Consider the following 10502-nt stretch of genomic DNA (forward strand, 5'->3'; position numbering starts at 1 on the left):
CTTTTGTGTATGGGGTTTATCCTTTCTATGATGTGGTTTTGTTTTTTAATTACATGAGCTAGCAATGATGAGCTAAAAGGATGACCTCAGAGAGGTAACTTTCTCTAAAACTTCAAATCTTGAATGTCAATTATTTGAGGAAAAGAAACACAAAAAGAGCAAAATGTACCACATTAAAAGCCATCCTTAGAAAGGCAAATATGTATCTGCCTGAAATACAAGAATTATTTTATTTCTAAACAAACATTTCTAAATTCATTATGCTAACCTTTATTATTTGTACATTATCAGATTGCTTTTAAAATGCACATTTACATCTTTCTTTTATAATTTTTAATTATAGTGTATATATGCCATTGCATATATGCAATTGCAATATACATATGCAATTCTAGTATGAAAATACGTATTTTCATAAATGAAAAGTACCAAGAAGAAAATTAAGTTTTGAGATGCTTGGGAAATTACACTGAAGTAGCATAATACACCACCACCATAAATTCCTATGGAAATGAAATAAGAGTATTGCCAGCATCCAGAAGCCCCCTTCTATCTCTTTCTAATCATATCTCACCCCTGCCCTGCAAAAGTAACCACTGTCCTTGCTTCTAACATTATATGCTTAGTTAGATGTGATAGTTCCCCTGGACCAGCAAGTCATAACTACCCCTCTCCTGACCACTATACTTGATATTTTGGCTGTAATTAAGATGTAAAATGTACAGCACCTACACATGGAAGTATTTTGAGTGTGAGAATTAGAAAATGGGCAGAGCCTTTCTGTCCTGCCTGACTTACTAGTTGCTCTTAAGGATCAAATGAGATAACACAAACGAAATGATTTTATTTTTTTGAGACGGGTTCTTGCCATGTTGTCCAGGCTGGTCTCAAACTCCTGAGCTCAAGTGATCCACCTGCCTTGGCCTCCCAGAGTTTTGGGATTACAGGCGTGAGCCACCACATCCTGTCTGAAATCATTTTGAAAACTGTTCAAACCACTTGAGTTCAAAGCTCTTCCCAGTCACTTACAAGTTTACCCTCTGTGGGAGTATCTTGGTCCACAGAAGGTCAATTTGTGAGGATTTTGTGAAAATGCAAGAAAAGGGGTTATCAAAGGCACATGTTAAGTGCTTATCCAGTAAGTCTCATCCATCATTCACTTGATTGGTCCAAGAAGAAAATTTTGAACCATGAAATTCTCTTTTCCCAGATTAATTTTAAACATTCTTTGAACCTTATAATGGTGATAAATCATTAATGAGGAAAGCCATTATAGAGAGTTGTATTAGTCTGTTTCACACTGCTATAAAGAACTGCCTGAAACTGGGTAATTTATAAAGGAGAGAGGTTTAATTGACTCACAGTTCAGCATGACTGGGGAGCCTCAGGAAACATAATCATGGCTAAAGGCAAAGGGGAAACAAGGCACCTTCTTCACAAGGCAGCATGAAGGAGAATGAATGCAGGAGGAACTACCAAACACTGATAAACCATTGGATCTCGTAAGAACTCACTATTAAGAGAACAGCATGGGGGAAACTGCCCCCATGATTCAATTACCTCCATCTGGTCTCTTCCTTGACATATGGGGATTATGGGAATTACAATTTGAGATGAGATTTTGGGTGGGGACACAGCCAAACCATATGAAGAAACATTTTTGAACAGGCCTGAAATATGATAAAATTCAACCACCAGCAGCCATGTTGGCAAAAAGGTGACAGAACTGTATGCATTTTACAAAGAGAAGTTATACCACTTATTTCTAGGAAGTAGCTTTCTTTGTTTTTTTGCTTTGGTGATATGTCTATTTATTATGAATAATTTATATCATAACAGCTAATATTATAGATACTATATTGATACCCATTTTACTGATTTGAAAATCAGCTCAGAGAGTGATTAAGCTCTCACACTAGCATGTGGTAGAGATTTATGCCCCCGGGTTGTTCTCTCTTAATGTGTTCTACAGTAGTGTCTTTCCTTGCACAAACCACCTAGACCCTCCATACCTTTTTATTATACCCTTTATAATAGACATCATGATATCTACCTCATTATGTAGTGTTATCTTTGGAAATATTAAATATACGCAAAGTACTTACATATATTAGTATATTAACATATTAGAAGATAGAATGATGGCTGGCAATATTTTCATACTACTGCCAAAAAGAGGTGATAAGGGCTTAAATAAACCAGGCTAGTAACAATTGGGAATAGAAAGGAGACATTTAGGATAATGTATGATGTAGAATCCATAGGTTTCTGGGTTAGGTGATTGGCTGGACTAAGAATTGAGACAGGAAATAGGAGCAAAGGGGCAGAGATTTAGGGAAGAGCAGAGAGTTTAGGAGGGGAAAAGGTACATTACATTTGAGGTACTTATGGCATATCTAGATGGAAATTTCCAGCAGGTTCCTGTAAACATAAGCCTTGGTATTCAGGAGAAAGATCAAAGCCAGAGAAATAATATAGGTATTAGTAGAAGTTAATGGATGAGATTGGATGAGACGGTTCAGGAGAAATGTGTAAAGTAAGGAGACAGGAAGAAGGCAGTGCACTGAATTTTTACATTTAAAAGGAGGATGGGATGGCCAGGAGCCGCGAGGATTGGCTATAGAAGTAAAAAGAAAGTCAAGAAAGACTGTGACACAAGACCATAGGGAAATGAAGTAAGATGAATGAAGAAGAGTAGGTTATTGGTGACCTTACAGAGAGCCATTTCAGTGGCGTGGTCAAGCACTAAACCCAGATTCCAGTGGGTCAAGCAATGGATAGGCATTAGGCTTGGCTTGGCTTAGAAAGGAAGAGAAAGGGCTGTAGTTTGAGGTGAAAGCAAAAGTAGGAAAGTTCATTTTACAGATGGAAAATACTTGAGCAGTTTTATACATTAAGGGACAAAATACATTTTAAATGAAATGATGTGGATAAGGAAAGAAGGAAAGCAGATCTAGAACATATTGGGAGAAGGAGGGTCAGAATTAGCATCAAGAGATGAGGTAGAACAATCCCAGGGAGTATCTGGGATCAGGAGCAAAATCACAAGTTGAAAACAGTGGCCTGATGTTTTGTTTGGCCTCAAAGTATTTTAAAAATAAATGAACTAGTTGGCACCATTAATGTATTATGAATACCCCAAAGACAGATATTCTGAATTCTAAGAGCTGCAGTATTCTTGAGGATAGGAGCCTGTGTTCTTGCTTGGATACAGCGTTGGAACCGAGCAAGGTCTGCACTAAGATGGTCAAGCAATTTTGGGGTTACCATAAATCCTAGAGAGACTTCTGTTTATTTTATGAGACTAAGTTCTCATTACTCATTTGCCTAGCCATTGTAGGAATTTGAGTTTGTAACTCCTGATGAAGAGCCTGCTGAAATCATGAATGGGTCAGAATTACCTGCTGAGTTTACCATACCAAACACTCTTTGGCTAGGTTATACCCCAAATACCCTTCGCATTTGTTCAGTCTGTTACTTGTACATAAGCTAAATCTAAAAACAAGGCAACCAGCTGGGCACAGCGGCTCATGTCTGTAATCTTGACATTTTGGGAGGCCAAGGTAGGAGGTTTGCTTGAGGCCAGGAGTTCTAGACCAGTCTGGGCAAGACAGACCCCCTATCTCTACAAAAAAAATTTTTTTTAATTAAAAACTTTCTTGTAAACAAAGCAACTTGATGACAGGTATCATAATACTTTGATATGCTTGATTAGAAAAAAAGATTATAAATAATTTTAGTGACCAAGAACAGAACCATAGGCATTTAAAGTTTAATAGAGGTTTCTAATTTCAATAATGGCAGGATAGCTTTGTCAGGTAACAGTGATAAATTCTGAACAAAATACAGTGGAAAACAATCCTTTGAAGACATTGAAGTTACTGAAAGCAGGCAGAAATTGAAGGGGATTTAACTGTTAAAGAAGGCAGCTACACTTTCCCCTGAAGTTACTCCCTATGGTGCGGATAGAATACAACAGAAAGCTGTCTTTCTTTCCTGGAATGATGAGACTGCCACTATGGCTAGAAATTGAGGAGAAAATTCCACGAAAGGAAGCAGCCACAGCGTGGGAGGTGGGAAATATTTCCCTCAAATCCTTGGCTGAACCCAGCACTGAGTGAGGCTATAAGGGGCCCAGAGGAAAACAACAGAGGGAGAGCTGAAAGAACAGGGCAGTTATTCCAGCTACTACTGTCCACTGCACGAGAAACAAGAGATGGAAGTTGAAGTCTTACTCAGTTACAGGGCTTGAAAAAACCTATCTTTCCATTGAAACCCCATTGGATCTATGCCTTAGGAATAAGTAGTACATCCAAAGATTAATTAATTCACCCTAGGATGAAGGGCAAAGCCAAAACAGGCCCACCCTACCAAACCATAAAACCAAGCTTCCCCAAGTTTATGATACACTTGTAATTTAACTGACTGCTGGTAAAGACTTACTTTCAGGGGAAGATGACACAACTTAGAGACTCTGCAATGTATCATTCACAATGTTGTGGAGGGGAGGAGGGTGGGGAAGAATGGGAAGAAATGGGAAAATGTGAGAAAATATAACCCAGAGTTTTGAGAAAAATCAGTCAATAGAAACAGACCCACAAACAATTTAGCAGACATGACTTTAATTTTGTTATTTTTATATTTAAAAACATTTTATCTTTCAGTTTGTTTTTATTTCAATAGCTTTTGGTGTACAAGTGGTTTTTGGTTACATGGATGAATTGTATAGTGGCAAAGTCTGAGATATGAGTGTACACTTCACCCGAGCAGTGTACATCATACCCAATGTGTACTTTGCTATCCTTCACTCCCTCTCACTCTCCCCACTTCTGAATCTCCAGGGTCCATTCTGTATGCCTTTGTGTACCCATAGCTGACATGACTTTAAATAACTATGATGAAAATCCTCAAAAGTCTATAGGAAAACATGAATATTACGGATGAAGAGATGGGCATTTCAGAAAAGATTGGGAAACCAATTAAATACACTTGAATGAATATTTTAGGATTAAAAGTAATATCTGAAATCAGAAATCCATTGGAGGGGGGATCAAAATAGAGTGGGGTAGCATAGAATAAAAGATCAATGAATTTAGATAAACAGAATTTATCCAAACTGAAGCACAGAGCAGAAAAAAAAGAAAAAATAATTAATAGCCTCAATGACTCGTGGGACAACCTAACTAGGTGGAAAAACAGTCTCAGAGAAAGAATGGGGCAGACAAATTATTTGAAGTCAAAAATTCCAAATTTGATTAAAAAAATAGCAACCTACAATTCTGGAAGCTCAGTGAACCCTAAACAGGACAACTTTTAGGCACATCAAGGTCAAACTCCTAAAAGTCATAAGTTAGAAGAAGTTTGACTCCACCCCTTCTTAATGTTAACAATGCCCAGAGAATTCATTACTTGGCCAAGGCAGTTACTAGCAGGATTGGGACTAATGCTTACACATTCAAATTCCTGGTCCAGGATGCTTTCTGCTGTGCAACATTACCTAGATTACTAAACATAGCTCATAAAATAGAATTGCTGTTATCTAGTGAATACGTTGCAATGCCTGAATATCAATTGGTGCAACAACAATATTTTTCCAAGTAATGTTTTATTCACTCTCTAAAGTGTTCTGACTTTCCTAGAAAGTTATTTGGCTATGGTCCCTTTCATACCATTTCCTTGTCAACCCCACTTTCCTGAAGCATGACAAATATATAATCAGTTTTAATAAAAGTAGTATTTAGGTTTCGACTTTGGTCATTACATAGTAATTTACCTTCACATTATTTAAAAATGCCTACTTTGTTTCAAAGTAATTAATCTCAAAGTTATTTTACTTCCTTTCTCAGATATTAGGTGTTAAAATGGAGTCTTTAGGGGTTACTTTTTAGTTAATCCTGTATTCAGAATATTAATTAGTTACCACTAAGTTAATCAAAAAGTGTCAACTGATCTACATTATTATTAGTAGTTTTCAATTTGGAGAATTATGCTCTTCACCAGAGTAATAGAAATTATTTTCGATCTTGTGTATGGTACATGGTAAATTTTTCATAGAAAATTCTGGTGGCTTATACTTTTTTTCATCTTTGAATAATGCAGATAAAGTTGTTTTTGAGATTATAAGTGACATAAACATCTTTGAAATTCAGGGATATTATCACCTCTTCTGGAGACAAATCAGTAATTTTGAATTTTTCAGTATACTTTAGTGAGGAAACAAAAAGGAAAAAAAGTATTAAATAAGTAAATTTCCTATTTTGTAATACCAATTTTTACTTTCTGACTTGCACCTTGACTATTAAACCAGAATCAACCACTTCACCACCATGTGGTGCTAAATTACCAGCACAAACTGAACCAGAAGGGTCTTCTCTCAATCATTCCACAAGTATTTAATGATTCCCAACAAATAGAGATGACATACTAGTAATTAATTTTACTTATTTCCAATGGACAGCCCTAGCCTTTCAAGGAAACCCTAAAGCAGCTGCAGTATAGCAGTGATTCAATGACAGAACTGAGAATCTGGTTTATTTACCATACAGAAATAATCCCATCTTCTCACTTTTAATTCTCCAAATCCAGCTCTTCTCCCTACCAATTCTCTATCCTCTCCTAGTTGCATGCAGTCTTGTCACTGGATAAACTTCATTACTTTATCATGTATTGAATAATAAATTAGTTTTACATTGCTGACAAATCCTTTTAAGGCACTTTGGATTTTAAAGTCCAACTATGTGTAAGGTAACATATTCACAGCTTCTATGAATTACCTCATGTACATCTTTGGGGGGTATTTTTATGTCTACTGAAACGAGGTCAATTGTCCCATAGAACTGATATTTATGGTTTATTTTTAATAAACATAGAAATTGACCCTACCAGTCTTAAAACTTGAAAAATTTACATTTGTGTTATCTGAGTTCCTTTCTCAGGAAAGCACCAGCAGGCCTCCCAGAGAGTATCAAGGAACTGAAACGTAACAGATCATGGCATCTGGACAATGAGATCTCAGACCTCTTACTTGTCATGATTGCCTAACCAACCACCTGCTTCCTGTTGACCAACTTATCTTCCTTATTCTTCCCTAATCCCCATTTTCCAACACATAGTTCCATTTCTTCCCTGCTATATAACCCTTAATTTTAGTCTAGTTTTTGAGGAACTGCCAAATTGTTTTCCACAGCAGCTGCACCAGTTTACATTTCCACCAGCAATGTGTGAGGGTTCCAATTTCTCCACATCCTTGCCAACACGTGTTTTCCATTAAAAAAATTATAGCCATCCTAATGAGTGTAAAGTTGTATTTCATTGTGATTGATTTGCATTTTCCTAATGACTATTGATGTTCAGCATTTTTTCATGTGCTTATTGGCCATTTTTATATCTTCTTTGAAAATAATGACTATTCAAGTCCTTGGCCCATTTTAAATATTGTTGTGTTGTTTGTTATTTTGTTTTAAGTTGTAAGAGTTCCTTACAACTTAACATAGAATGAACATAGAATGACTTGGCACTCTGATTGTGTGGCAAGGGTCTTTGAGAACTTCCACTTAAACTAAACCTGCAAATTATAGTGGTGTATCATAATTGTGGTTTATGACTTCCGACTCTAGGATGTGGTTGAATACTGAAAGAAAAATTCTTGGCCCTACATCAAAAGATTCGTGAACGAATATATATTTATTTATCTCGGGTAAAATAGGTGGTTTAAGATATATTTAGGATGTATTGACTTTGGTCTCTTGATTAATGTTTTTCATTTGCCGAGTACTAGCCCCAATTGCATCGGATAATATGGCTTTTTATATTGCACAGAAATTAAGCATAAACTACACAAATAATGAAGCACTTAAAAACCATTTAAATACTCTTGATTGACAACACTTATCTCTTGAAACAGTCCATAGTAGTGAAAGAGTTGAGGTCCACCCTCTACTGGGGTCCATGACCCACTGGCTTTGCCTCCAGAAGATCTGCTTCTACTATATTAAAAATAACTTGGCTACCCCAAGGCAGGATGACAGAAATCCTGGCAGCATTCCTTTCCTTCTCATCCACCAGTCAGGTTTTTGGAGCCATTTCCATTTTCTCCTTTCTTCTCTCCAGGAGCAGAGGTAACTTGGAAGAGATTGCAATAAAAGCAGCTTGATGAGACTAATGGAAGCTTGCTGCCTTCAGCTCTGGAGCCCCTCCCCCAAGGGCTCCTGCCTCACACAGACCAGGGAAAGAAAGTCCTGATGGAAGAATGATGCTTAGTGTGAGTGGCCTCACTTTAGTGTCTATTTTCCCCAAAATTATGTGGTCCACATACCATATTTTCGTTTAAAAATCACTAAAAAAGCAATACAAACTCACAGCAGAAGTCTCAAACGGTGCAGAAAGGTAAAGTCACATACTGTAAATGTAGCCTCTGGCAAGACACGGAGCCTCTCTGATCTCCGGTGTTTCCATTTGCTAAATAGGATAATGAGAGCTAATTTGTAGAGATGATCCGAAGATATAATGAGATAATATATGCAAAATGCCTATTGTTATTTTATTTATGGTTATTGTGTCAGTCCATTTTCTTTATGTCAGCCCAGTGACATAAAGAAAAGCGGTTTACTTTGGGTCAGTTCTGCTGGCTGTACGATGGAACTGTGGTGCCGGCACCTGCTCTGGTGAGACCTTAGGAAGCTTACAATCATGGTGGATGGTGAAAGGGAGCCAGAGTGTCACATGATAGGAGAGGGAGCAAGCGAGAGAGAGAAGGGAGTTGCCACACTTTTAAACAACCAGATCTCTTGTGAGCTCAGAGCAGGAACTCAGTCATTACCATGAGGAGCGCACCAAGCCATTCATGAGGAATTCTCTCCTATGAACCAAAGACCTCCCACTAGGCCCCACCTCCACCATTGGAGGTCACATTTCAATATGAAATTTGGAAGGGACAAAATATCTAAACCATTAGTTATATATACACTGTTTTCATCTGCTTAACCAAAAAATACTTTTCCAGTACTGAGAAGTTTGTTGTTTTCCAGCATATTGAAAACACTGGGAGGGACAAGGTAAGAATGATGAGGGTGGAAAAGGACAATGAACGACCATGGTAAATGGGGTGATGTCACAGCAGATGACATTTATATTGCACTATGAGATGTCCCACAGGTACTCCAAATACAAAGAGACCACAACTGAACAAGCCAGGGCTCATTACTCTAGGCCAGTTAACGTTGATAAGGTCATAAGCAGCCACTTAAGATCTCACTTTGTCAATTTAGGTGTTCACACTAGGCACATCTCCTCCTCTTCCCAATTAACCGTATCTGTTTATTGTAGTCTTATATACTGTGTCTCCTACTCTTTTCCTTTTCAGTTTCAATGACCTTTGGCATCTCTTCATGGGTTTTGGCGAACACCTCTAAACTGGCATCTTCTCTTCCAATTTATCCCCCTTTAATCCATCTGCCATACTGAGAGCAAAGTGATTCTTCTAAAATGCACAACTGGTAGCAAGTTTCTTCCCTGATTAATTTCTTTCATTATCATCTACAGTGTAAATTTCAATTTCTGTATACAGCATCTAAGTTTATTCCAGAGGTTAACAAATGTTAAGTCCTTAAGCACGCAGTAAGTACTACAGAAATCCTTGTTATTACTATTATTTTTTAATGACCTGGTCTCCACTCTGCTCTTCGATCTAAAACACTGTCATTCTTCCATTAGAATAATTGTTCACACTTTTCCAAGCCCACTGTGCTTACACACCTCTGGGTTTCACACACACATACTTTCACATTCCTGATTTCTCCCGTGTGGAAGTCTTACTCTTTTTTTATGTTCTACCTCCCCTGGTGTTTCATAGCCCCTACATACATGAGACATTTTCTTCCAATTCTAAGACCTCTGGACTTGTAATGCTTTTCTGTTTGTAGCACCACATTGGGTTGTAATTTGTTTCTGTGTTCCTCTCCCCTAATAGATGATGAGCTCCTGGAATGCAGGGATTGTATTTTACTTATTCCAAACACCTGAGGAAATGCTGGCACATGGTAAGCAACTAGTATTTAGTAAGATTTTTTTTTTTTGAACAAATGAAAAGGGTAGGCTAGAATTAGACAAAATGTAATTAAGAATATTTTATGATATGGAAAGAAATTCCCACTAGGGTAGAGAAAAGAAGTTTAGTCAAAATCTGGCGCGCTGCAGTTTAACTTCTAGCTAACCAGTGATGGCGGTGATGCAGCAAAGCCTATTTGGTTGAGATCCTGGCCTTTTGATCCGTTGGTGCCACGTTATGTGCTGGATGGGAGTAATCAATATACCACCTTCTCTGCTACTTTGGGCTCAGGTGGAGGGAATTTTATTCCACTCTCTGCAAATCTTCCCCGTGCCTCAGTGGGAAGTGGAGACTGTGAGCGTCTACCAGCTCCCAGAAGGCCTCCCCTTTCTGTTTCCCCTAGGGCCCTCCACCCGGGCTGCAGCCGCAGCATTCGCGTCTTCTCGGAGCAGCCCGG

General features: G+C 37.9%; 1 protein-coding gene across 1 annotated transcript in view; it reads left to right on the forward strand.

Moving 5' to 3' along the window:
* Positions 1-9081: 9081 nt before the first annotated feature.
* The window catches only part of FAM171B (family with sequence similarity 171, member B), a 73676-nt gene continuing 72255 nt past the window's right edge, over positions 9082-10502 (forward strand). The window contains exon 1 of the mRNA XM_012000084.1: positions 9082-9094. Coding sequence (XP_011855474.1) covers positions 9082-9094 — 13 coding nt within the window. The remainder of the gene's footprint in view (positions 9095-10502) is intronic.

This window comes from Mandrillus leucophaeus, unplaced genomic scaffold (assembly GCF_000951045.1).
Source record: "Mandrillus leucophaeus isolate KB7577 unplaced genomic scaffold, Mleu.le_1.0 Scaffold615, whole genome shotgun sequence".
Classification (NCBI taxonomy): Eukaryota; Metazoa; Chordata; class Mammalia; order Primates; family Cercopithecidae; genus Mandrillus; species Mandrillus leucophaeus.